Raw genomic sequence first — 27,837 nt, 5'->3', positions numbered from 1 at the left:
TTCCATTAGAATAAGTGAGAGGCTTAAGTTCGTTTATAATTCATCTCGAAAAATATAGTGTCAAGATATCCTTTTCCTTGCAATTGGCAAGTCAAAGAGCACAGAGTTTATCCTCACCTTTGATCCAAGCTCGTGTGTCAGAGGCCCCTCTATCATTTTACTATTTCATCCTGGTTTATTTCCAAGACTACAGAACAGGAGGGTTTTCTGTGCCAATTTATACTGCCTCATATTGGATGTTCATTTCATTCAAGCCTAACTAGATACCAATGGTTTCCATGGCCCCGAGCACGTGCAGAAGGACAGTCCAGTGCCAAACCAAAATTTACCGGGCCCTGCCTAGTCGAGTGGGTTTGGGCCCTTTCCTCCACTCATACTCGCAGACATTCCTTCGTCACCGGCAGATGTCTGTCGCCATAGCAGTTCTCCTCTCACTGCCATCTTTTCCTGTGGATTAAAAGTGTCACATTCAATCAGACTTTTGGTGTCTGCTTAGGGATATGCTTGACAGTCCCATGTGCTCTTGCAAATTAAGACAGTGATGTCATAGGAGGCACGCGAAGCCAATGAGCAACAATATGCTTTCATTTATAGACAAACAGATGCATTCTGTAATATGGTCATGTCAGTCAGGCTGTATTTTTAAAGGGAAAATAGCTTTACAATTGTCTGTAGGCCCATTTTGTTGTTTGTTTAAATATATTTAGCGTTCTTTAAGAAGAGGACAGCTGTGATCATAAACTCTTTATTATGTTTGGTGTTGTGATCTGTTCTTGTGTTGTCATGGATTCACATTAACATCTTCAGTCACTCAAGTTCTTTTCCAAGAACGTCCACTGGGTTGTGCTTGTTTTGCCACCTGTGGTCAATTGGCCAGTGAGAACAACTTGGATGTGGAAGAAATATAGTAGTAATTAGAAGTAATTCAATTGAAACCAAGGTTCAGTGTTAATGCTTTTTTTCCCCTTGCTTGATTGAGCAAGTAATATAAAATAATTAGCGCTGCACAATTAATCGCTATTGAATCAAAATCCCAGTAGGGCCAAGTGCAATATTCAAATTGCAGAACCAAATCACAGTTTTTTTTGAAAAAGGAAAATGTATGAGAAAACAGGGTTATAATGAAGTACTGTAGTTCTGCAGAGATGCCCTGGACTAAATATCTTGTTCTTCAGATGAAAGAAAACATGTTTGATTGGTACAGACCCAAACAAATGTCAAATCATCATGATTTGGATAGTTTTTTTTTCAGTAAGATTGAAATTTGTAATGCAAAAATGATCATTCCCACTAATCGTATCGCATATCACAATTGCAGTTAGAATTTAAATCAAATAATCACAATAAAAATGTTTGCCATATCGTGCAGGCCTACCAAAGATCATGACTCAGTTACTTAAGGTAATCCACGCACCTTGTTTTGAGCAGTTTCACAAAGGAGCTACTTTCTTTCTAGAAGAAAGAAAGATAAATTCTACTGCAAAAAGAAATTAGTGAGCCATTTAGCCCTGGAAAGAAGGCAGATATTTCGATGGCCAATATCTCCAAAACTCTGAAGCTGTATAATGGATAAATAGCACTACAGGCCAGGGGAACAATATGTGTTTTTCATTTGGAGCAAAGTATTCCAATTAATTTAACCACTTGCCCAACGTGGCATTTTACTTGCCCTCTACAAGCAGTCATTCCTTAGTGTTGAGTGTATTAAATCTACTTATCTGCTTTTTATAGATATGAAAAATAGATAATATTAGACAGTGTCTATTCTCAGTATCCTTGGTATCATCAGAGTGAACGGAAGCAGGAGTTTAAGTGTCTAGAATGTGACACATCCAAGGAGCTAATGTACTGTGGTGTGTGCAGTTTCTTCAACTAGCCAAGAAGTCTAGATGGTTTTTCATTTGAAACAATGCCTGCAGGAAACACCATATCACACTTCATGGGAAAAGTGGATAATAGAAGTGTCACAGTTAAGTAAGTCTATTTTAAGTTGTGTTAAATTGCTTTTTCTGTATTGTTTTTACATAAGTTTACATTTGGGCCACCAGAAATGCACTTTGGCCACCAAAGTTAGGGGCCTGGTGACCGTGTAGTCAGTGCTTAAAAATATTATTGTCTATCCCTCCTTATGTTTTTGATGATCATGAACTTGTCTGGTAGTTACGGTTGTTAAATGTGTGTGTTTGTGTGTGTGTGCAGTGTATTGTCTGGATATAATGGCACCATATTTGCCTATGGCCAGACGGGCAGCGGGAAGACCTTTACCATCACAGGCGGGGCTGAGCGCTACAGCGATCGTGGCATCATTCCCCGCACCCTCTCCTATCTGTTCGAACGCTTCAGCCAGGTAAACACAGCAGGGTTAGCTTGTATTTTGCAATTCTTTTAAGGTATCAGTTACACAGCTACATACTCATCTCTACTATTGTTCATTTCTCTCTGCTGCAGAGCATCTAAATTCAAACATTCACTGACTAAGGTTTCCATCTTGTATGCACTCAATCCAATTGTATGTTTGGCTCCACAGGACAGCACTATGGTTTATACCACACACATCTCCTACCTGGAGATCTACAACGAGATGGGATATGACCTGCTGGATTCCAGACACGAGGCATCTCGACTGGAAGACCTACCGTCAGTGTTCCTTTTATTACACATTTCATTATTATTATTATGCTTATTAACGTTGCTCCAGTGATGCTGCTGCTATCCAGTTACAATTAGTGTCATATCATGTAGATTTCAGTTTGAAACATGCACTTAAAACTGTTACATGCACTTAATTTAAAGTTGAAATGACCAATCATCCCTGGTTCCATTATTCTCTCAGACACTTGTGGCTTTAGCTGAGCCTTATTCCTGAACAGCCATTTGTCAGCCTGGCCCAGAGTCAGCATGTGGTGAAATATGGAGACTCGAGTATTTACCACCTCACTACAAACTGCCAACTGACATAATGAGACTGTGGGACAGCAATGGATGTGGTCAACCTGGTGGCAGACTCTGCCACTGGAGTGGAGAGCAAGAGGGTCATGTGGCGAAATAGCTTTTCATAGCTGGTCGCTGCTGCAGCTGCTCTGAGGGAAATTCTTTTTTTGTGTGTGTGTCCATCTAGCTTTTTCCCATTTATTCTTTGTGTCCTCTGTTGCTTCCCTCCCTACCTTGCCCTGTCTTTGACTGTCTTCCTCACTGCTCATCCTGCTTTATTCTGTCTGTCTTACTTTGTAATTATAAATTCCATCTGTCTGGAGGTTTGTCTGTATATGATCACGTTTTTTTTTTCTTTTTTTGTCATACTCAAGACTTTCTCGGTACATCATTTTGGTGTTCGTCTAGTATTTTATTGTACCCGTTCCATTTAAGTTTCTTCTCTCCTTTCACAGAGGATCCAGCTCAAGGTTTCGATACCCACAAATCACAGTCTTCTGGAAATAGACAGTGCCCGTTGTTAACCATGCTGTGGCCACACTTGCTGATTCAAGGAGAAGCTGTGGCACTGACAAATTTCTCTCTTTAACCATTGGTCTACTTCTGTCTTTCACCGCCTTCACCCCTTCTCTTCTCTCTGACATTCTGGCCCTCATTTTTTTTTCTTGTTTTATTTCCTCTTGTCTCCATCTGGGCATTATTTTGATCATGCGTTCAGTCTTTCATCCCCTGTGAAATATGTAGTAAATTCATTCAACATCATTATCATTGTTTATATCACACAAAAAAACTTTAAAAATGGTTAATACCAATCTCTTATTGTAACTTTATGATGAAAATGTATTCTTTACAGATTTATACATATGAAATATATGTACTTTATAAAATGTTTTGATCCACTTCCAGACAAGAATTCATAATTTCAAACAATTTAAAAATGTGTCAGAAATAGGGTTAGGGTTAAATCTAAAAATAGCAACACCTCCTCATAACACATGTATTAAAGAGTGTCATCATGATCATCTTTGTTGTAAAAATCAATTTTGATTTATGTCAGCTGCATCAGATCTGTACAAAAACAAACAAACAACAACAACAACAACAAAAGATTTAATCAGAAATAAAAAAGGGTTAGCTATATCTTAAGTGCCCCTGAAAAAGGTGGGAATACTGCTCAAGCACTGCACAACAAATTCATTAAATAATATTGCTATCAGATGTGTCTCAACCAAAACATGTCAACTCTGTAGCCCTTCTAAAATCACCAGGAGGTTGGCAGGTTACAAGTTTTAATAGTCAAGAGTTTGATCTTTTAAAATATGTTTTCCAGCAAAATTGATGAGCAAAAATCAAAACTCCTTCAAGATATGGTTTAAAAATGTAAAAATATAGTACTTATTTTGTGTTGGTGGGGCTGTTTGGGACATTAATCCTGCCGAGACACAGGCCTTTAATCACATTAAGATTAATACCTCAATTACCTACACATGTTAACATAATTAGCTGCATGTGTTCTCCAGTCACTTCACCCTCTTCAGCATCTCAATCCAGTAGCCGTACTGTCACAACCCCGGTGGTGTGATGGAAATGATGTAGTAGGATCAGAGGAGTCACTGCGGCCTCATCTGTCTAAGCACACTGCGTTTCAGGGCGCTTGATGTGGGCGAGAACCGATCACCTGTTTGTTTTCAAAGGCAAGCCCTGTCTGTTATCAAATGTTGAACACCCGGACAGATAAAGCACACGTGTCAAACCGGGTCGCAGCCCACACCGACTCGCAGATGTGGTTTGTTTGGGTTTAGAAGTGAGCGAGGGCCGAGGCGACGGGAGGGAAATGGATGACATAACTGACATAACTGGTTTTTCATAATTGCTTCAACGTTGGATTATTTGGGTTTAGACTGGAATTGTCCAGCTCTGTCATTTTTTATTCAGAATTTCAAGTTAATTTGTAATGCTGGAATTTCATTTAACAAGGTTTTTTTTTTCCTTTTCCAGAAAAGTAATGATCATGGAGGATTCAGACCAGAACATCCATCTCAGGAACCTGTCACTGCAGCAGGCAGCAAACGAGGAGGAGGCTCTGAATCTGCTCTTCCTGGGTGACACCAATCGTATGATCGCAGAGGTAAGAAAGAGGGAAACATGCTGCCGTACAGGACTGTCATGATAAATACTCAGAGATAAATGCAATAAACAATATTATTGATATTTTAAGACCATTTTGTGCCACTGTTATAATGATAATGTAATAGCATAATAATGCAAGTACACCTTCTTAAAGAGCACTGAACTTTTAATTCTTAAGAATATTGAGGCATTGGAATAGCAATGTGAAAAAGAAATTAAAATATCCTAATTAAATAAAACATGGATCAAATAAAACCAAAATATGAATGCTCTGTTACCAAAAATTACACTTTAAGAGTCATTTCTTCTCTAACAGGCAATCTAGTTGTATTGGCACGTTGTTTTAAAGCAAAATTAACATACCGACTCTTTCACATTAACAGGCTCCCCTCTCTCATTTGGCTTGAACCTAAAATGTTCCCATGCTGGAGCTGTGGAGTGTGGCTTTGAAACCAAGTCCATTATAACTTAGTCGTCCAAACTTTCTTGCTGGATTTATGCGGTCATCGTTGGGAATAATGCCCATGTGTCTCAGCATAGTTTTTTCTTCTATGTTTTTTCTGTTCGTTTATGTGCTGTGAGAAAACACCTTGTAATTGTAGGGAAAACCCTGATGTTTTTTCAGGCATCATGTCGGCTAAAACGTTGGTTACATTCTTCCGTAAACAAACACACAAGTAAACACAACGGGCAATATCATAAAATATATGGACATGACCTGAATCATTTTTGGTGACCTCGATAAAGTAACTATTATGAGCTCAACATTCAAGTCTCAAGCAAGTTATGCAAACATTTAAATCAGTTAAAAGACAGTGGTCATTTGTAGTTTAGTTTTATTTTCAACATTAACAAACTGTTGCAGCCTGCTTACATCTCTTACTTACTTACAAGTCTTACTGATATTTCACATTGTGGCAACCAATAACAGTTCTGAATGAACAACAATGGAGAATGGAACTAGCTTAATGTTAGCTTTCATTAAGTTTTAAGGCTATGCATGTTGGTCATACGTTAGCTTTCTAGCTAACGTATGACCAACTAATCAGTTAGCTAAAAAGACAGATTAATGTACCTTCTTTTGTGGGTTTAGTAGTGATGGATGAAGTTGGATGTTGCGGTGGTTGTATCACTGGTTTTTGAGCTGCAGACTTTGCATACCTTTCTTCTTATTACTTTCAACAACAACACAATCCTTGAATCCAATTGCTATTATTTTTGAAACGAGTCCACCATGATAGCTGCCTCGTGCACTGGCCTCTGCTGAATCCTAGTAGTTTGCCATGATACCAAAACCAAACATCACATCTCAATATCTACAAAAATGCAAATGTTTAAATAAAAAAAAAAGATAGACATCTAACAAGTCATCTGTCTCAAGTCTAAGTCAAGTCTCAAATCACGAATACCAAGTCAATTTTTATCAGTGTTGGTTAAAGAAGAGCTCAAATTTGTAATAGAAGTCTGATTTGAGTCAAGTCATGTGACTCACGTCCCCTACTTCTGCACAGCAAACATGCTGTGTTCTTAGTAAGGATTGTGGACAGTATGCACAAATACTTGACCACTCCCTTGGTAAGTGACATAAAGGGTATTTCTTATCCACAAATGCAATATGCACTCTGAAGGCTACCTTAAGACCCTTCTAAAATATTATTTTGGTCCCCTGTGGTCCCTTTTACCATGTTTTTTCCCAGTAAAACCAAGCATTCTCTCTGTAATTTCTGTTTATGTTGCGGTGGTTCTTTTCTACACTCAGACACCCAGACTCCCCACGCTGATGAGACATGTGGTGGGTCAGCTTTTGCTCTGCAACCTGAGGTTTGGAGCAAAGGGCTGAGCTCACCTTGTTTACTCGTGCTGCTGGTTTGTAAGTAAATAACAGACAGTAAAAGTGAACTGAATAGTCAGGTTTCAATCAGAGACCTGCTTTTCATTTTTGACGAGGATGTCAAAGTCTGTTTTTGATGTGGCTGGGATTCCTCCTTGAAAAACCAATGCAAAAGAAATCAAAGATGGAATTTCTCAAGAACTCAGAAATGGGTTTGGTAGCTCGTATACTGTCATGTAACTTTAACAGACACTGGGCCTCATGCGAGAGTCGCTCATATGAACAGATTTGTTTTTAAGCAGTGTTTACAAGTGCTTTGAGAGAACTTGTGGCATTCACCGGTTTTCTCATATTTTGAATTTTCTTACTGATACGAACACAATTTCTGAGTGGTGCAGACCTGTTGTAGAGTCATGTGCAGTCAGTCTGCTGGAATCCAAACCAAAGTTTTTCACTACTAATTGTATATTTCGTTAGTTTGAAGACATTTTGAGTTTGAAAAATAAATTACACTTCATAATTAAGTTGATATTATCCTGTTTGTCTACATCTCACATTATAATATAATAGTAAATTTACATATAAAGCCTATCATCCTTCATTCAATGATCTATTATTACCTGCTGTCAGGTGTGTTGGCTGTATATCTTCACATGCAGGTTTATTAAGTCCCTATCTACAGGCAAACATCCTCACTTATTCTGTCATGAAAACTCCTCCTTAACCCTCTCCTCTAGCTGCAGTCATCGATCGCCCCTTGCTGTGGCTGTGGCGAGTCATTTTTAACTCATTTTCATATGGAGACATCTCTTCTTTATTTCAGTGACAGTCCGACCCTCTGGCATTTACAGCACTCGCTTTTCCCGTTTCTTCACTTTAGCTGGTCTTTTTATTCCCCTGCTTACGCTGTTAAAATGACAGATTTTCCTTCACGTGTCTCTGAAAGCGGGACATCAGACTCCAAACTTGTAAAATTCTTCTTTTCTCTTTGATGCCATTTTAATGAATTAACACTTCCCGACATATTGAGCAGGAAGTGCAGCCATATATGGTACTATTGGGGCATTAATTATGTTAATTTACATGTCTCATGCATGTGCACTCAAATATGCACAGGTGGCGCATACGGTGTTTTCGTCTGGCTGCTGTACATGTTGTCTTGTTTTTGTCTTGTTACGTCTTTTATGTTTTTTTCTGTCTTCTTATGTTTGTCATGTGTGATATGGACAGATAGTTATGCCAAAGAATCGTCTTTTTCATGCTATTATCCCGTCCATTTAGGTTAAATTCAGTCTTGATGTGGATGCAAAATGAAAATAATCAATAATTTCCCTCAAATGAATTAAAAGTAAAGTAACAAGCTTGTTTTTAAGATGTAAGTGGAAAGAATAGACGTTTGTGTTAAAATGTGGGGTTTAAAAGAAAAAGTTCTCAGAAAAATAAATACTCAAGTAAAATACAGATACCTGAAAAATGTACTTAAGTACAGGAACTAAGTATTAGTATTTAGTTACTTCCCTCCTTCGCTACCAAGTAACACACATATTCCACTGAACATAGCCTATTACCAAAACAATGTTGTGTTTGTTTTTTCATCTACCTTTAGGACACACTCCCAGTGTCCACTGCTGTTATACCTGGGGGTATATTTCAGTGGAAACACATTGTTGGATGTTTTATTAGTATGTTGATCAGGCAGTTGAGGCGTTGCACAGCTCATTAGGGAGCCTCCAGTTCAGTCCACCCACACAGAGACTATTGTGAACTTGTCCTCTCTGGAACTTCTTCACAAGAACCTTTCTCTTGAGCCCCAAGCAAACAAAGCGCCGTCAACATGTAGCTGCCAGAATCATCCCAGAAGTCTTTGCTCCACATAGACTTCCAGTGAAATTAACAGTAATGCTTTCTTTCTTCTCTCGCTCCCGGCCATGTGGATAAAAGATGACACATTCAAAGCCACACTCAGCAGACAGTGAGCTCATTCGCTTCGAGACTTGGCAATCCCCTCTGCACTTTCATTGGACAGGAAATAAAATATACCTTCTCAACTCCTCAACCTTCCTTCAACCTCATCAGGAAACATTTCCTCCCATATGGTCTTTTTTCTGTGTCCCTGTTTCACTTCTCTTCGCATGTGGGGATGCAAGGCCGTGATTTTTGCCCCTTTCTACGTCCCTCCTGAACTTGCGGGGGTGAGTCGGGTGCACAGTAGGTGGTCACCATTAAACCTCAATCTTGATCTTTTGAATCAGCAATCTCGAGATCTTTCAGGACTTTGCAGCACCAGATTGTCCCTTTATGCTGACCCACTGCAACACTGTGTGTGGTCAGCATGTGGTGCATGTAAGATCAACATGTGGTCAGTTGAGAACACAGGAGAGTAAAGGAAGTGGCTCCAATGAGTTTTCATTGTTCTGCTGTTTTTTCACAAAACATACTTTAATACCCCTCCATGGACACTGTTCCCTCTGTGGACATGAACACGCTATTTGTAACCATGTAAATATAAATACTGTACTAGATGGGCTTTTTAGGACTCTTAAAGTTTATTTAAAGCAAAAAGAAATATGTGTTCTGAGTTTGTCACACCACAGAAACGTGTTATTAACCACCAAGACAAATTTGAATGATAAAAAATTGGGGGGAAAATTGCAGTTTTCTCCGCTCTGAAATGCTGGGGGGGGTGTCCACTCCACTGTCTCAGTGTCAAACACCACTGTGACCTGACAGTGACCTGAGACATGGACGCTCCATCTAACAGCTTTATTGGACATTTCCAGACACGTTTGAGCCACCAGAGCCAAAGGATGGTGACAGGATGGTATTTTTTTCTTCTGTTTGTGTTCATAACTGGCTGTTAGAAGGTTGAGGGGAGGGGAGGTCAGTGCTGTTTATGCGTCGGTTCGTGGCTCAGACAACAGTTTAAACAACAGTGTAATGGTCTAACTCCACAATTCAGTGCTACATAATTCTCAGTCTTTTCATGGTTTCAGGAACTATTTTCTAACATGTTTAATAATGTTTTCAGAAGAAAAACTCCCCTTTTCCTTCCTTTCCACAGACTCTAAGTTTTGTAAGTTTCAAATTACCATAAAATATTTAAGATTCATTTTAAAGAACTAACAGACAAAACTGCTCATTTTTTCATAATTTTGAGACCTAATTTTATGTGACAAACTCACATTTATTGTTCTTTTACAAGACCGTTAAAAATGTCTAACTTATTTATTTGAATGAACTCTGACGGCCCATCGGTCCGGTAGCACTTTCGCAGCCCAGCAATGGTTTATCACTGGTTTAAAGAAATACAAACAAGCTATACTGTTTTTTTTCCTAATAGCAAAATAATGATGTGTGAAGCCAGATCTTTGTCCAGTGTGGACACAGCGCTGTCTGGCCATGCAAGACTGAAGAGGTGCAGATTCAACTTCATGATCAAATTGGTGGATGTCATTTCTGGTTCTGTTTAACTGTGCATCACACTGACAGGCGTTTCTATTATTTCGCTAAGCAGTTTCAAGAACAACTGAACATTATAACCTTCATGAAGAAAGGGCTCATTGCAGGCTGTTGGAATTCAACAGCCTTACAGTACGGGCCCCTTTTCAAGGATTGACCCGGTGAGTGTTGGTTGTTGTGCAAAATAGCTGTCAGCGGAGAGACCGTAAAACAGATTCCTCAACATGGACGCTCTATCCTTACCTCTGACCCTGTATTCAGTCCTATTAGGTATGTGATACCTTGTCAACAAGGGGCTTCTTCATGTTACGTTAAGGTATCCCTGGAGGAGTAAACATGGATGTGTGCGGAGTGAAGGGAATTTGGACTGAGGAAAGAGAGGACGGCGGTGGGTTAAGATAGTGAATGATCTGTCATGAGCTGTCACGACCTTAACAGGCAGGCGTTGGCACATTTACGCCAACAACAAGTCAGGGTCAGAGCACCTTTTAAGAATGAATGACCCGGAATGTCACTGATGATGTTTTCAAACAGTGAAAAGGTACTTCATGTTCATGTCGTGGATGGCCATGACCATTCCACGGAAGGAAAAGAATCTCAGCCTTGACGCTAATTCGTGTCAAAATGTACTATATCATCAGTTCAACCTATGTGTTCCACAACTGCAAGTCCAAGATAGTTTGGACGTTGCGTAAAACGTAAATAAAAACAGAAGTCAGTGATTTGCAAAAGCTTTTTGATCTAGATTCAGTTGAATACAGAACAAAGATAAGATATTTTATGTTCAAATTCATAAACTTCATTGTTTTTTTTATAAATATGCACTCTTTCTGAATTTGATGCATTACAAAAAATTGGAACAGGGGCATGTTTACTATTGTCATACATGACCTTCTCAGTAAGCATTTGGGAGGTGAGGACACTAATTGTTGAAGCTTTGACAGTGAAATTCGTTCTCATTCTTGCTTGATGTACGCCTTCAGGTGCTCAACAGTTCAGGGTCTCTTTTGTTGTTTTGTGCGTGTCATAGTGCACCACACATTTGGGTGATAGGTCTGGACTGCAGGCAGGCTGGTCTAAAACCCAAACTCTTAAACTACGAAGTCACATTGTTAATACATGCAGTCACGTTGTTAGTACATGCATCTGGATGGCATCATATGTTGATCCAAAACCTGCATGCAGAGGACTGATAGATGGGGCGCACTCTCTACCAACCGAGCTACAGGGGAACCCCAATTATGTGGTTTTTGAATGGAGTGCTGCCTGAGGGATCAAAGGTCCCAGACATTCAGTGCGGTTTTTGGCCTTGCCCCTAACATGCAGAGATTTCTCTGCACATATCCTGAATTTTTTAATGATATTATTAATTGTTGATGGTGAAATGCCTACATTCCTGCAGTTTTGTGTTGAGAAATTTTGTTCTGAAACTGTTGAACTATTTTTCCATGCAGTATTTCACAAAGTGCTGACCTTCACCCCATCCATGCTTGCAATCAACTGAACCTTTTGAGGATATCCTTTTAATATCCAATCTGTTTACATACTTTCTGCAACCTTCCTAGTCTTTTGTTGCCCTTGTCCCAACTTTTCAAAATGTGTTACAGGCATCAAATTCAAAATGAGTGTGTATTTACAAGAAACAATACATTTTTATGAGTTTGAACATGAATCTTGTCTTTGTCTTCGTACTGTATTCAATTGAATTCAAGTCAAAAATGTAAGATCGGCGTTTTAATTAAAAACTGATATTTTAAACCAAAATCATGTGTTCATGCTGGTATGTGCTAGGGCACAAACAAAAGAAAACAAAATGATCAGCACTCTGTCAGTGAATGTCCGTTTCCTTTGTTTATTCTCTCTGACGACCCCATGAGTAACTGATCCTCCTCTAGTTAATAAAGCTTGTTTGTGCAGAGTGACTCATACTCTATTTCTGTCTCCTCCTGGTCTCAACCTGACTTCTGCTGTTCCAGTGACCATCTGAAAAAATCAACCTCAGCTTTTGTAAAGCCGCCACCATGTGTTTACTGTTCATCGCTTACACATGGTGCGGCTTTGATCTTCAAAACCAGCGGGAGCAAGAAAAAATAAAAATCAAAGGAATCATGTTTTTTTGTTGTTTGAATATGGAAAGCACCCGCGATGGAGAATAGAAATCCCTTTTTCTTTCCTTTTTTTTGTCCACCATGTGTACAAATTGTAGGGGATTCAAAATACCCTCACACAGACCAAAGAATATCGCAGCATTTTCAAAGTGTTCTCTCACCACGTTATTCTCTTTCTTCTCTCTTCTTCAGACTCCAGTGAACCAGGCGTCCTCTCGTTCCCACTGTATTTTCACCGTGCACTTATGCAGGCGGGAGCCGGGCTCGGCCACTCTGCGGCGCTCCAAGCTCCACCTGGTGGACCTGGCTGGTTCAGATAGAGTTAGCAAGACGGGCCTGAATGGGCAGCTGCTCACTGAGGCAAAGTACATCAACCTCTCCCTCCACTACCTGGAGCAGGTAGCCACTTTTAAAGCATTTTTTATTTTTATTCAAAACAAGATATTACAAATAAATTAATATTCAGAATACATTTGTTATGAATAATGAAATAAATCTTGGCATACAGTATATTTTGATTGGTTGTTTGCTTCATCCACTGTGTGTCATTTGGCACAGAAGATTTAAGGGGATAGTTCGTTTGGCACACTTACAGGTTGGGAGGACTGGTGTAGGAAGCTAAGCAATGTACTGCTGTGGACAGGGACACCTAAAAAGGTCGATATCAGTCTTTAAGCGTACACTGTATTTAGAATATTTTCACTGCTTTGCTTTGCCATCAGACAGCCTTCTCTGACAGGAAACTGCAGTTATATAAACCCTGTATCGCTCTCTGCAAAGCCACCAGACTCCTATGACAAAAACAGTCACACCATAACACAAAGGAACTAACCAGTCAATGCAGTGCCCAGCCAGCAAATCCAGTGTTCTACAAGGAGAAATGACTGATTTCTCCTGTGGAGTTTGGTTGGTTTGGAGACAGTGCTATTTGGCTTATATAAATGGCAGTTTCCCATAAAAAAAAAAGGCTTTCAGACAGCAAGGTAAAACAGTGAACAGTGATTTTGGGTGGCATAAATGCTTTGCTGCTGACCCTGTCCTCAGCCGTACATTGCTTAGCTTCCTACACCACTTTCCCCATCGCTACTCCAAAACTAGGGGCATGTCAACTGACATCCACTGCAGGTAACTGACTATCGATAAGTACCTCATCCAACCCAAGTTCGAAAAATCCAAAGTATCCCTTTAATGCTGTTCACCAAGAGAAACACTCATTCATTTGTTCAGTCTACTCATAATTCATTCAATCAGACATTTGACTTTGGTTAATGGCCTTCTTGCAGCTCGTGCATGAACAGTAATGACCTGCAGTGTTAGAAAGAATAATTGCACATCCCAGACATTTGCCTCCTCCATCTCTGTCCTCATTTACATATCAGCCCTTTTCACTGCTCTCTTCTTCAGGTGATCATAGCTTTGTCAGAGAAGAACCGCTCCCATATTCCTTATAGGAACTCTGTGTTGACCTCCGTGCTGAGGGACAGCCTCGGGGGCAACTGCATGACTACAATGATCGCCACGATGGCAGTTGACAAGAGGAACATTGATGTAAGGATGGGCCACCTGTAAGGCCTTGTGCAGACAGGATATTTTGTTGGATTGCCAAAAAAGCGAGGCAAAACAAGGTTTAGGAGTGAGATGATGTTATAAGCCCTTTGGCCTTTCTAGCTAGCTCTGACTAGTTCTGAGATGAGTGAATATAAAACAATGTTTTCTTTCATTTTTAATTCCAAAAAAGCATACATACTTTTCCACTTTGTGTCAGTTACAGGCATGGAATTCAGGAATGTGGGTATATTTACAAAAAAAGGATGTGCATTCTGTTTTTATTGATGTTTTACACAACCTTACAAGTGACATACAGTATATTATGCTTCATAGAGAACCATTAGGAGAAAAAATGTTCCCTCAGGCAGGAAAACAAACATTAAAACATTTTTTGAAAACTGTTCTCTGCAGGAGTCCATCTCTACATGTCGTTTTGCTCAGCGCGTGGCTCTCATCAAGAACGAGGCGATACTGAACGAGGAGCTGGATCCTGCCCTGGTAAGACAGACAGGCACTCACAGCCCTTCACCAGTCACTACAAATACCATCGCTCCGCCACACAATCACACCACAGAAGCAATTACTTAATGTGCTGTTTCATTATGGCCAGACCCTCCTCAGAGCTTCCAGACTTTAAATTGATCAGGGAACGAGTTATAGTGAGAATCCAGCTTCTAAATGTAACTAAGTGTAACCCACCATGTGCTTAAGTGTCCTCTCAAGGTTTCCAGTACCAAATTAGTTTTTCCAGCGTCAGAAGCAGTTTTCCACCTTCAACACGTGGACGTCTGTCCGTCTTGTGTTATTTAGACTGCTCACAGGTCCTGTTTGCATTCTCTCTCTGCCATGTTTACATGCCTCCAATTCTGTTAGGGCATATTTTATCCCAATACCTTAGAGTGTCTTGATAAATCATCCAGCTGGAGACTGCTGTTTATATATATGTCTTTACACACATACATGCAAGGAGGAACACATCGCACGCATGGAGCCACAGAGCCATTCCTGCCCAGATGTTGTAGATCTGAGGACATGGTGTGACATTTGTAAAATGAGAGCGGACAGTCTGTTTTACTTCCTTTATATTTAGTATCTATATACTATGAATACATTCTTATAATAGTAAGTTAGAGAAGAGGCCACAGTAGGAGATGTAGAGCAGAGAAAGTTTTGGCAAGAATAAGTCCTTGGACTGTTTCAATATACAGTATGTGGTTACAGAGGCCACTCAACAATTCTATACTGAAGCATTAATCTCCAGAGGCAGTGGTTTACTGTGACTTTAGAACAGCTAAGGGGCAGTGTTAGCCTAAAACTGTCTTAGCTGTCCTAAAATTGCCTTGCGTGGCTTATTGCTTTTGTAAAACAGTTGCTACACATACCTGACAAGATTTTGGAAAGTAAATGCAACAAAAAATGCGACAATTTATTTAATTTCCCTCCGAACAATGATGTTCTTCAGAATTGTCAGAATGGTTGCCAAGCAAAACACAGACACAACTAGAATCTAAATCATCAAATCTAATCTAATCAGATTTGAAGGATTTGTTGTGAACATAAACTTATAATAGGAATAACGTAACAGAATAAAATAGTTCCTAAGAATATATATAAGGCTGTGAAAGTAAGCTACGCAGTTAGCCGCTAAGAGCCAGACTGAGGACAATTAAAACAGCTTCAAAATCAGAGGTCTTCCAGATATGCTTCAGAGCTTGAAGCCTTGGTTAGAGTAGCAAACACCACAGCAAAAAAAACAACAACAAATAAATAAATAAAAATAAAAATCAACAATTCTTTGTTGCTGCTAACTAGCTCAGAGCATGGACGGGCACGGACCAGCTCTGCTGTCTAGGGTACAGGAGGACACTGTAGTAACATTACAAAAATAGGGAAATGGGGATTTTTATTTCTTTTCAAGAGCAGCAAACACAACACACAGCCTGTCAACTACTGCTAACTACTATTTCTATCTGAGCTGATTTACACACTTTATGGCTGACTGAGGTAAAGTAACTGCCCCTCAGCAGTGACCAGAGGAAACACTCAGATATGATGATATAGTCATGAGCTTTATGTCGAATTAATTCATACTCGAATATGGCAAATGGTTGTTAACTGGAATATCACCCAGCCCTAGTGTGTGTGCACGTGTGAATGTGCAGTCGTTGAATGATAGCGTTGCATACTGACTGTTCTGGCAGATAATCAAGGACCACACAGCCTGTTTAACTGTGCTGGCTTCATTTCCAGTTATACAGTTTCTCTACAGTTAAGTAAAGTGTATCCATTAACAGGTATTAATACAGTTAAGGTGTTATTAACAGCTTAGTTAGAGAGGAAAAAATCGCTTTGATACTGGCATTGGAAGATACTCAAGACTACAGTATCGATATTGGTATCATGACATGAGCCATCCCTACATCTCACCATCACCAAAGAGTGATAAGAAATAGCATGGGAGATTGCCAGTTTTGTTAGATTAGCCCTTAACAATGGTTTCCCTCCGTTACTTTCTCCTTGTACAATAGTTGTCACACCTTCGCCTATTGTAGTGTGGCAGGAAGCAGACCTGGTAGTTGTTGTAAAGGCCCCTCGGGGGATATACAGTACAGTAGTAAGTCATCACAGCTATATCCGCTTCCTCCCCTCCCACCACGACCCGCCTCAGGATCGACTGCTACTGTATTACTGCTGCTGCTGAGACTTGGCTGGCCACTTGCAAACCCTACAGAGGTATTTTTAAGAGAGTCTGCGGCCGGCCCAGTAATTGTGACAGTGTCTGGCTGTTCCCAATCGGGTCCGGCACAGTTACAGCTCCAGGCAAACCCAAACTCCGTGGGCAAACTCCTTGTCTCCGTTTATGACTTTTTAGTGTGTTTCTCATTTTGTTCTTCGCTCCCGTCTCTCTGTCTCTCCCTCTATCTCTCTTCCTGTCTTACTGTGAAAAAAAAACAGTTAAGCCAGCGGTGCAGTTTGCAGATTAGGATGATGTCATTTATTGTGGTTTGGGGTGACACTCAGACTCCCGTTTTTTGGCCTGCCCCCGTCTGAAGGCACACTGTCTATTGGACATGCCGACTCTGGTAATTGATTTGAAACCTGGAGTTTGACTCTCACAATCTTGCAGTGAGTGTTTGGTACATCGTTCAGACCGCACACTGTCTTAATGGTCCTATACTGTAGCCTACAGGCTACAGAATGCACTTCTTCACAGGCTGAACAGCAGGAAACCAGCCAGACCAGACAAAACATTTAACAAGTCTCTCATGGACTGGGAAAGAATGAGGTGTTGAAAGTGACCTGTGATCATAATGAAGTCAGCCACAGTGACCGCACCATATAAGGTTGGCTCTCTTGGTTCCTCTAAGAGCACTAAGGTCAGTCTTAATCCTCCATTTAGACCAAGATGATCCTGGTCTGCAGTCAGAGGAGATTATCAACATGTATTGGATCTTCCAAGATGCTTCCACCACTTCAGTGGAGGAAGGAAAGACGGAGTACGTAGTTTGAGTTCAGCTGAAATGCCATACAGCTTCTGTCTGTAAATTGTAAAGCCAGGATCAAACAGTAAGGATTGCCCCTTGGCTCCGGGCCAGTAAAAAGTTATGTCGGGCCAGGAAATCCAATCAGCCAGTTGCACAATTGGGCCAGCGCTTGGATAATTAAAAAAAATAGATTAATTAAAAAAAAAATTTCACCAGACATTGTTTTGTGGACGATGTTGTTGTTAGAGACTTCACCCTGCTCTGCATGTGTCTGTCCACAGCAAATGTGAGTAGATGGCGCTAAACAAAGACAGACAGAGGCAGGCTTGTTAATCTCTAAATGAGATGGCAGTCAATCCTGAACAACATAAAATAAAATACAAAAAGGACATTTGTTACATCTTGGAGAAAAACATACAACTAGTTTGAAAATGATGACTTGATATATATATATTTCAGATGCATTGTCGAGGTTTTCTTAAGTACCCAGCAAAATCCCATAAGTCAGGACCGTTTGTAAAGGGACATGTAATAATTGGACACAGTTGCTTGAGATCTGTGCCTAAAGCTGCCAACGTATTGCTTATTGTAGCAGGTATTAAAAATTGTAGTCTGAGTAGTAACTAAAGCTGTCAGGCACATGTAGTAGTGTAAAAAGTACAATAGTTGCCTCTGAGATGTAGTGGAGTAAAAAGTTGCAAAAATCCAAACACTCAAGTAAATTACAAGTCCTTTAAATTTGTACTGCTTGAAGGGATAGTTCTGATTACACACATTCTGCACAATTACTCAAACAAACTAACAAATCGAGGCAGCAGCAGACAGCAACGACTATGTTCTGCAAGGTAAAATTACTGATTTCACCCATGGAAATTTGTTGGTTTGGATTGGCTTTTATAGCAGCAGTTTCCTGTTGGAAAATAGTGTCTGATGGCAAAGTAAAGCAGTGAAAATATTGTAAATATAATATATACTTAAACTGATTTTTTAGGTGGCTAAAATAAGTTGTTGCTGACCCTACAGTGTATAGCTTCCATGCTGGTACTCCTCTCTGGTTCTCCAAACTGGAACGTGTCAACATCACTGTAGGTAATACACTGACAGTTATCAGTAAAATCCTCATAAAAGCTTACGTCAAATAATTTGAACTATCCCTTTAAGTAAACATACTTAGTTACATGCCACCACAAAAATCCTGTATGAAATTTGATGTGAAATTTAAATCAGGGCCAGAAGCCTCTTCGGGCCAGCAGCAACAAAACATTACTGTTGGACCCTGCTTAGAGGGTCAAAAGAGTTGATCTTAATGTGTTGTTATGCAGCTAAGCGGAGGGTAATAGCAGGCTGGGCGACCCTCCTGAACCTGGACTCTCCCTTTGCTTAAAGACACACACACACACACAACATCTTGCTTTAGGAGACGGCCCTGATTAGTGCAGACCTGTGAGTCAAACAGAGGCCTGCTTAGAGCCCGCCAGCGAGACGTGTTCGGGACGCTGGTGTGAAAATTCCTGCGGGTGCCTGCTCTCCCTGGGTCCCTCATCCGTCTCATCGCAGAGGCTAGCGTTCGTTAGGAAGGGAGTTTGTTAGTGTATTGTGTGGGGCAGCACAGTGTTCTCTGCCTTAGTCTAAAATGCCTAAATGGTGCCATGCATGGAACACAAGCCATGTGTTATCATTTTGTTGTGGGGGGAGAAAAGACCTTGCCCACGTTTAGGTGCAATGGGAAACTGTGACTCCTCTCCCTTCATTAAAAGAGGCCTCATAATAGCAGCATGTTTGTCAGCAGCATACTGCATAATACATATGCATTTGAGGTGTAACCTGTGGTTATACTGCAGCGCTCCCAGTTTACCGTGGGTGGTTTTCTGCACAGGATGGATAGCATGTATTCAAGAAGAAGATGTGTAATTTAAAGTTAGGACTGTTTGTACAAGTCAGTTTAATGTTTCAAACTTAATTGTGTAACATGTTTGTCAGCACACACAGAGTAAAGCAGACATGCATTTAGTGTTTCTTTCTGACACGGGTTTCCGTAGGCTGGCATCATCAGTCACATGAGTCAGTTTTTATTCAGAGTGTATATGGAAGCCTGCCGCACTGCTGTGGTACCAGTGCGGGCTCGGCGCTCTGAAATAGACTGCACGATTCCGCTGACCAACAGCCGGCGGTTTCGGGATGCAGCTGGGAGAATTACATCAGACCATGGCTTCCAAAAAAGAGATACAGGGAGTGGCTCTGGTGAGGGATGGTCAGCTATGATGTTCGCTGTTAAAAAACTTGATACGGGGTGGATTAGGGATGAGATTTTCTTTTAGCTAGGTGGCACCTACTCCAAAACCACACTGCAGGTCTGTTTCTCCTCAAGAGCATCTCAAGTTGACGATGTCTGACTGGATGACTGCTTTTGACTTTCCAGTTAGAGGACGTGTTTGCCAGGAGAGGCAGCTCTGTGCTTTGATGACTCAGTCTGACCTTTGACCTTGATTTTAGTTTTCTCTGAACTCCAGCTCCCTAGCAGCTTTGTGTCAGGAGTGTCTCTGTGTGACTCTGGCACGCAGACGCCACTTTCTGTTCTGTTTGCTCTCGGCCACTGAGACAGTTCCAGCCATTCAGTCTGCTGCAGTGTTTTGCGGTGTGGTCGAATTCAGTGGTGATTGTTAAGTGGGATTTATGCTGAAGAAAGAAGTGGGTCATGTGAGAAAAAGAACAATTGCCACTTGTTTTTTTAGGTGGTTTTGTGTGTTGTTTGGTGGTGTGATTTGTGCAGACTTTTTATTAGAACTGGTCTGGCTTCTTTTCACTAACTACACCATCCATTGATTTTGGTGTTGGCCTATTTTCCCGACCATTAACATGTAATTACATGTCTCTGTTTAGATGTAATGTAGAAAGGTTTATTCTCAACTTGGAGTGATTCCCCTTTTTCAAGGGATTTGGCAAACGAATAAATGCCCAGTTAACCTTTCATAAAACTAGCTGCACAGATATAAAGCTGGAGGTTTTATTAGGTTAAAGGCTAACTTCAGTGTTTTTCTACCCTGATTTCCCATGCTTTGCTTTTATGTCAAAGTTACTAATGGGGACAACACTTTTGAACTTGGCATGACGTATTTATTTCACTTCCTCTTAGACAGGGCTCGATGATGTATTGAATATCTTCAATGTCAGATATTCCATGTACCATGTCATCATATTTTTCCTTTGTCATATGTTTCCTCTGGTCGCCTCTGAAGGACAGTTACTTTACTTCAGTCAGCTATAAAGTGTGTAGATCAGCTCAGGTTACAGTTATAATAGTTAATAGTTGCCACAGAAAATAAATAAAAAGCCCCAGTTCAAGAAACATTACTACTGCGTCTGATTGTAGTCTTCACAGCAGAATCAACAATCAACAATCGGCGAAAAGCTACTTAGCTAGTTAGCAGCTACGAGTGGTTAACGGCTCCAAAAAGTATCTGGTAGACCTCCAGTTGTAGGCAGTTTTAACTGTATTTAGCATGATTTGTAGCTGCTAACTAGCTAGCTCACTTTCACAACAAATCCCTCTCGACTTTGTCACACACAGAGATTACCCGCAAGCCCGCCTTCCTTAAAGGAGAAGGCCTCGCCAATTACATACAGGTTCAGTCAGGCTGTAAGTGAGCTAACTAGAAGTGAAATTAGTATACCAACCCACCGCGAAAATACTCCAATACAAGTAAAAGTTCTGCTAGTAACTGCTTACCATCAAAATAAGGGCACATGTCAAGTGGGCTCACCTCTAACCTCCTGCTCTTACTGTGGACCAGGGGATTTAAAATATAATCCCACTTAACAGGTCTGTTGCACAAAGAACAGAGAATTAAATATGAAAAGCACTGTGAGTGATGTAGAGAACCCGAGTGCCTGCATTCAGTGTTCAACACGTATAATAACAAACATCAGCAAGTAATATTTGTTCAGTGTATCAATTTGCCTTTGTACAGTCAGTATCACAGTCAATTCAATTTGTACACGTCTTACTCTCAGTAAAACACACAGAAAAAACAATAAACCATTTTGAAATGGTTCTGTTCCATCAGAGGAACTATTATTGTGAGAATAAGAGGGACTGCTACATATGGATTTACATATTCCACTTAATCTATGATTTGAAACCACTAATCCTTTAGGTGCTAGGTAGCTAGATGCCTGCTAATCTTTACCTAGACTGACATGAGGCCATTCAGACTGACCCCTCTGAGCATGGACCCTCTCAGCAAAAGAAAAAGAAAGAACCACAGGCTAATATCTAAAGATTAAGGGGTATATGTCAACGAGCACAGGGCCTTGTTTTAGTGGATTCTTCTTTCATGCCTGTAACAGTTTTTGTCATTTATTCTGTTTAATGAAAGTGGCTCTATTGAGTCTACCTGTACTCAGCAGGTGAAGAACACAATATCTAGAGTACATAGATCAGGGAACATATTGCTGTCAGTATTAATAAGTGGAATAATGCTTTAGGCTGTTAATATAATCGCCATCTTGGTTCTGTCACATGTTCTCTCCTCTGATCATGATTTTTGACATTAATAGACGTGCCTGCTGTCAATGTTTTGCAAAGATCGCTATCTAAGTACATATTTAAGGAGCTATGTCTGGACTTGGTGAGATATTTTGCTTTTTTATATATACAGTAACCAGACCCGGACAGCGGTTACTAACGGCAACCAGCCTGTTGGCTCAGTGTGCAAGGCCTTAACCAAACACGTGCGGACAGACAGCAGCAGAAGGTTTTATGTGTGCTTTCTTTTGTTTTTTTGGTAGCTGTTCTAAACCGTAGCTGTTTAATGCTAGTTTATGTTTTGCTTCCTGCATTTTCTCACTGGAGCATCCAGTTGTCTGGAATCACTTAAATTTGTCCTCAGAATGCATCAGTCAGATAAGCCGCAAGATCTTTTTCAGAGGGATTGTCTCATCAGTTGGCAGCAACGAAATAGCCTCTGTCTGCACGTGCTTGTGCTGGAGTGTGTCTTGGTTTTGCACTGTAGGTGCAAATGTGTTAAAAGGAAGAATTCTGAGTTTTTGATGTGGGGTTTTATGAGGTACTTATCATTAGTGGATTAACTACAGTAGATGAGGATTGGCACACCACCAGTTTGGAGAAACAGAGAGGTGCACCAGCACAGATGCTAAGCAACGTCCTGCTTTTGACAGGGTCAGCAGCAAAACGTTTTTCAGCCATCTAAAAAATCAATATCCATTTCAGTGTATCTTGTATTTAGAATATTTTCACTGCTTTACCTCTCCATCAAACAGGCTTCTCTGATGGAAAATCTTTGTTATGCAAACCAAGTATCGCTTCCTCCAAAGCCACTGGACTCAAGGAAAATCACTGACTTTATCTCACAGTTCTTTATCTGGGAGTTTCTGGTCACCCGCTGCCTCTCTCGGTTAGTTTGTTTGTGTTATTATGTGACTTCAGTGTTTTAAAAGGTTAGATCAGATTTACCAAAGTCACACCGTAACACAAACAAACTAACTGATCAAGGCAGCGGTAGACCAGCAACTCCCTCATTCTGTGAGGTAAAATTACTGTTTTTCCCAGAGGAGTCTGGTGGCTTTGGAAAGAGTGATATTTGGCTCATATAACGGTGGCTTCCAGTCAGGAAACGCTGATGTTTGGGTGTCACAATAGACAGGCAAAGTCATGCCACTTGTTGTAAGTCAGAATGATGAATGATTTGTGAAATCCTCTCAACAAAAAAACAAATTCCCAAAATAAATTGAATTTTGTTGCTCAACTTCTGTGCTGTTACTCCTCTCTGCTTCTCCAAACTGGGGGTATACTGACTGCCATCTAGACTATCTATAAGTACCTCATATAACCCCACTTCAAATAATCTGAACTATCCCTTTAAGTGTTTTTTTTTACATTGTGTGTATGTGCACATGCAGTAGAGCTCTAACGCTGCTTTTTATGTGTGTATTTCAGCTAATAGTACGTTTGAAGAGGGAGATCCAGTCTCTGAAGGAGGAGCTGGCCATGGTGACAGGAGGACAGAGGGATGACCAGCTCACTGTGGAGGAGATCCAGAAGTATGTCACCTCCTGTTCCTTCAGTCCAGCCAGGCTTTCAGCACAGCCTGGATATTTTGGTGATGCTATCTCTAGATTTACAGATGACAGATGAGGGGAGGCAACAGACTCAGTTAAATCAGGATGTTCTAGAGGCGGTATCATGGGTTGTACGTGTATGTGTGTTTATAATGATGTGACCTCAGCGAGCCAGTCATCTCAGGACAGTGCAGACGTGTATAGTGCTGTGTTGGCCCCGTCAGCCTTTTAGGATGTTTACAGCGAGCCTAAGACCCAGGGAAGTGAGCAGACAGTCTTTTTTTGGACTATAATTTGTATTCATAATACTAAACACCCGCAGATTCTTGAGCAAATACGCTTGATGATTTATCAGTATTTGAAGTTTGTCTAAAGTGCCTACATAACTTCTGCTGCTGGATATGCATCGATGCTGAGCTGAAGCCTCGTTCACTGAGGCTTAACCAGATCTGATGGAGTTTCCCAGCACTGTGCTTCAGCCACGACTGCTTTATTTCTGCTCTCATGCTCGAATGGCAGAGAGACCCACTCAGCGAGGGCCGGGGTTCAGGACAGAGGTTCCTTCAAGAACTTGGCACCTCGCCCATCCAGCCCTGATGTATTTACTGCGCCTTGGCCCCCTCAGTCCGCTTTTTTATTATTTCCTCTCTACCCGGGCGATTATCCTCGATTTCCCCCTGTTTGTGGTCAAACTCACGCAGAGAACCTTTAATGATGTCTGTTGTGACCACATTCTCTGGACATGCTGACTTTTTTGTTGCCGTTTCCTCTCCGGTTCATGTCTTGACTCATCCCCAGTGCTGAGTGATTGCCCATATCCTGGCTTATTGGTTGTCATATTTCCAAACACATATATATCCTCAGGCATACAGATTTTTGTCTTTCCTTGAGACTATTTTGCTTCAGTGCTTTGTAAGATTCACGTGCGATTCATGGGCGCAACTCAAAAATCCATCTGGTAATTATGAATGAATAAATATGAATTTCACACAAATAACCTAATAGCATAAAAGGATGAGGTGGTGACATTTTATATCCAAAAGGTGGCATCATGGTGTTCTGCAAAAACTGGGATTACGTCTTGTGGTTGCATGCCACCGCCAACCAGCTGCAGTTTACATCCATTAGGGTTGGACCAACGCACGATGCCAGCGTCCATCGAGATGGCTGACAGTCATCGACTGAACTCTCCACCATCGTAACATTCTGATTTATGGTTATGTGTCCCCTCAGAGTTGCCATAGAAATGTTGCTTAAGTTCCATTTTATGACACAGAGGAAAGAAAATATAAAGATGCTGTCGCTGCTGCTCCATCTCCATGACACGTTTATTATTTTCTTTTGAAATACAACTAAGTTAAGGACACGTGGTGCTGAGACAAAGACCCTTTTAGACACAGCAGTGATATCATGATGTTTCACTGTGGACATCTACATGTGACAATGCAGCAGGCATTTCCTAACCTTAATATCTCTGTGCAGATATAATATAAATAAAAAGGTATTATGTGTATTTTTGGCAAAATGGAAGTATAAAAGTACAGAGGACTGATAGAGAGCTTCAGGTGTTTTTGCAGAACATTATGATGTCACAGGGAAGTTGACCTTTTGGATATAAAATTTAATCACTTCATCAGTTTATCCTTCTAGATATTTGTGTAAAGTCCGTTATTCAGATCAGACAGGGTGCTGCTGTTGTGGATGTTGGCTCACTGGAAAGGCTCTGTTACACTAAATGGAACAGGATCTTAATTAGTATCATTGGTAATCCCTGTGTTTACCCTACTGTTTCTTATTAATATGGCTGCTATGAAAATATGATTTCTTGAGTTCTTGAACCTAAAATGTGTTTTGTGAGGTAACAGTAACCCTAACCTTTGACCTTTCTCCGCCAAATTTTAATAACATCATCAATTAGTCCAAGTAGATACTTGTGCCAAGTTTGAAGAAATTCCCTCCAGGCATTGCTGAGATATCACATTCACAATGTGATGGACATGACGTGACCCTAACCTTTGACATTTAGCCACCAAAATTTTAACAGTTCATCCTTGAAAATAAAAGGACATTTGTGCCAAGTTTGAAGAAATTCCTCACTGACTGTTGCCGGCACAGAGGCATAAAAACATGTGAAGGCTGTAAGTCCTTTGTAAAAAATGGTTTCTAAAGCCCCTTTTACACTGGACAAACAACCTATGAACGCCCACTAACATCTGGCTTTTGTCATCAGTGGGAAAGGGTGCAATCAGCATTCAAATGACTCTGCAGTGGTGACTAGCATTTATCATCCAGGGCTGCAGTCAGACGTGATTTAAACGTGACTCCCGGCTGGACATGCTTTTGGCCACCTTTTGGTGGAGTTATGAAAGCTTGTCACCTCGGTTGGAAATTGCTGTGACTCTTTTGCACCTTTTTCATACACATGTTGCTGCTTGGCTTGACTGTTAAACTCAGCCCAGCACAGCCGAGATTGCACCCACTTGAAGCTGTGTATTTAACTAATGATTGCTCATGTTAAGTCAAGTAGCTAAACAGTGGATAAACATCTGTTTTCCTGAAATGTTTTTTCACAATAAAAGTCCCCAGTTATTTTATTATTTAATAAATGTTGGAATTTTATTCACAGCAACTAAACGCAGCTCCTGTTTATCTGAAAGTGAACATGAAATGGTAAAATAAAGCAGATACCTGAAAGTACAAACAGCGTCACAGGAGAGAAACTAAACTTCATACAACAGAGATTCAGTTAGAAGCTACAAAAGTTCTGAGAGCTGAACACACGGTCTCTTTTAAAAACACCTTTATCTCATGTCACATCAGAGAGAGAAAGGAAGGCAAACAGCTCTGCTTTCAGTTGGACAAGGGTCAATCGCCTGTTTTAGTGGGTTTATATGCTTTAAAAAAAAAACTTTATATATGCGGTAATTTTGGTGGCAAAGACCGCATTCTCACTGGAACACAGTTTCTTACTGGGAATCATTCACTGGGCTCGTACATGACAATACAGTGTTCACTTCCATTTAGCCAAAAATACACTTATTACCTCTTTCTAAATACAGTACAATAATAATTTTGTTACATTTGCTGTAGAACATATCACCTCACACCTTGGAGAAACTATCTGGAAACTATCAAATTCTGGCACTTGGAAGATGATGTGTTTCCTCCGACAAAATATTGTACATGGCATTGAAGAACTTTCTCCAGCATCAAACTTTATATCACAAAACCACTGATGTCTCGCAGGGCCCTGAAACAAGACCGCTGCGTTTGTTTTAAGCCCTTTGTCATGTAAACCTAGCGTGTTCCTACGCTGAACACGTTACAGCGGAAAATAAAAACCGCACGCTGGTTGTCGTGCCTACATTGGATCCGTCTGGACGCTTGCCTCCTGGTCTTTTCCAGTGGCCCGTTCCAGAGCCTGAAGAACCAATGTTTGGACTAACATCCCGTGATAGTTTATCAACAGGGCCGGCCCGGTGGAGCTGGAACACACGTTTAAGTAAATAGTTTTCTTTGACGGGACCCACATTTTAAACATTAGAAGCACTGCTCAGATATAATTCTTAACTGTTTGAGTGCCTGTTGAGCCTGCGCTAAGTGTGATGGAGGACTGAAACATGGAATGTGGCACTGGTTAAACTTTGGTTGGTTATTATAAAATCTGCGTGTGTGTGTGCATGTGTGTGTGTTTAGGTTGGAACAGTTAGTCAAGGCCTTCCTGGATGACCCTGATCCGGACGTGACACTGTCACTGGGACCAGACATGAGAAAGATCCAGTACTGTTTCTCCCTGCTGAAGGTAATGTATTTACAGCATCACTTTCTCCTTGTGCAGTGTCTGCACGCACATCTCCTTGTATAATCCTCATCTGTGTCATTCCATCATCTCCTACGGTTAGTTTTTCCCTCTCCGTTCCATGACAACATCCACATGCCATCACAATGTTAGTGTGACAGCGGGAGATACTTTCAGTTCAGGCTGTTATGCTTGTTCATTGAGCTTTGGGACAAATCTGTATTTTAAGGATTTTATGATTTTTATTCTTCGATTAGGCTGGAAAAATATATTTTAAGAGCTCAAACTCTTGGCTATTAACTGGGCCAACCTCCTAGTGATTAAATTTTTTATTGAATGTAGAAGTCAACTCCGTCAGATTTTCCATCTGACAGCGTTGACGTCTTATGGTCTTACTTTGAAGGGATACGGGTTTGACATGTTATGGTTGACACACATCTGATTACAATATTATTTAATGAATTTGCT

General features: G+C 40.6%; 1 protein-coding gene across 1 annotated transcript in view; it reads left to right on the top strand.

Moving 5' to 3' along the window:
• kif6 (kinesin family member 6) overlaps positions 1–27,837 on the top strand; it is an 86,023-nt gene that overhangs the window by 9,337 nt on the left and 48,849 nt on the right. Inside the window, exons 4-11 of the mRNA XM_084742504.1 lie at positions 2,200–2,347; positions 2,528–2,637; positions 4,930–5,059; positions 12,652–12,858; positions 13,864–14,007; positions 14,419–14,505; positions 23,449–23,552; positions 27,267–27,372. Of these exons, the coding sequence (XP_084598630.1) occupies positions 2,200–2,347; positions 2,528–2,637; positions 4,930–5,059; positions 12,652–12,858; positions 13,864–14,007; positions 14,419–14,505; positions 23,449–23,552; positions 27,267–27,372 (1,036 nt within the window). The remainder of the gene's footprint in view (positions 1–2,199; positions 2,348–2,527; positions 2,638–4,929; positions 5,060–12,651; positions 12,859–13,863; positions 14,008–14,418; positions 14,506–23,448; positions 23,553–27,266; positions 27,373–27,837) is intronic.

The sequence above is a fragment of the Lutjanus erythropterus genome, chromosome 18 (assembly GCF_056507025.1).
Source record: "Lutjanus erythropterus isolate fLutEry1 chromosome 18, fLutEry1.hap2, whole genome shotgun sequence".
Classification (NCBI taxonomy): Eukaryota; Metazoa; Chordata; class Actinopteri; order Lutjaniformes; family Lutjanidae; genus Lutjanus; species Lutjanus erythropterus.
Note: the sequence above shows the minus strand (reverse complement) of the source record. Positions and strands in the feature narration are given on the sequence as shown.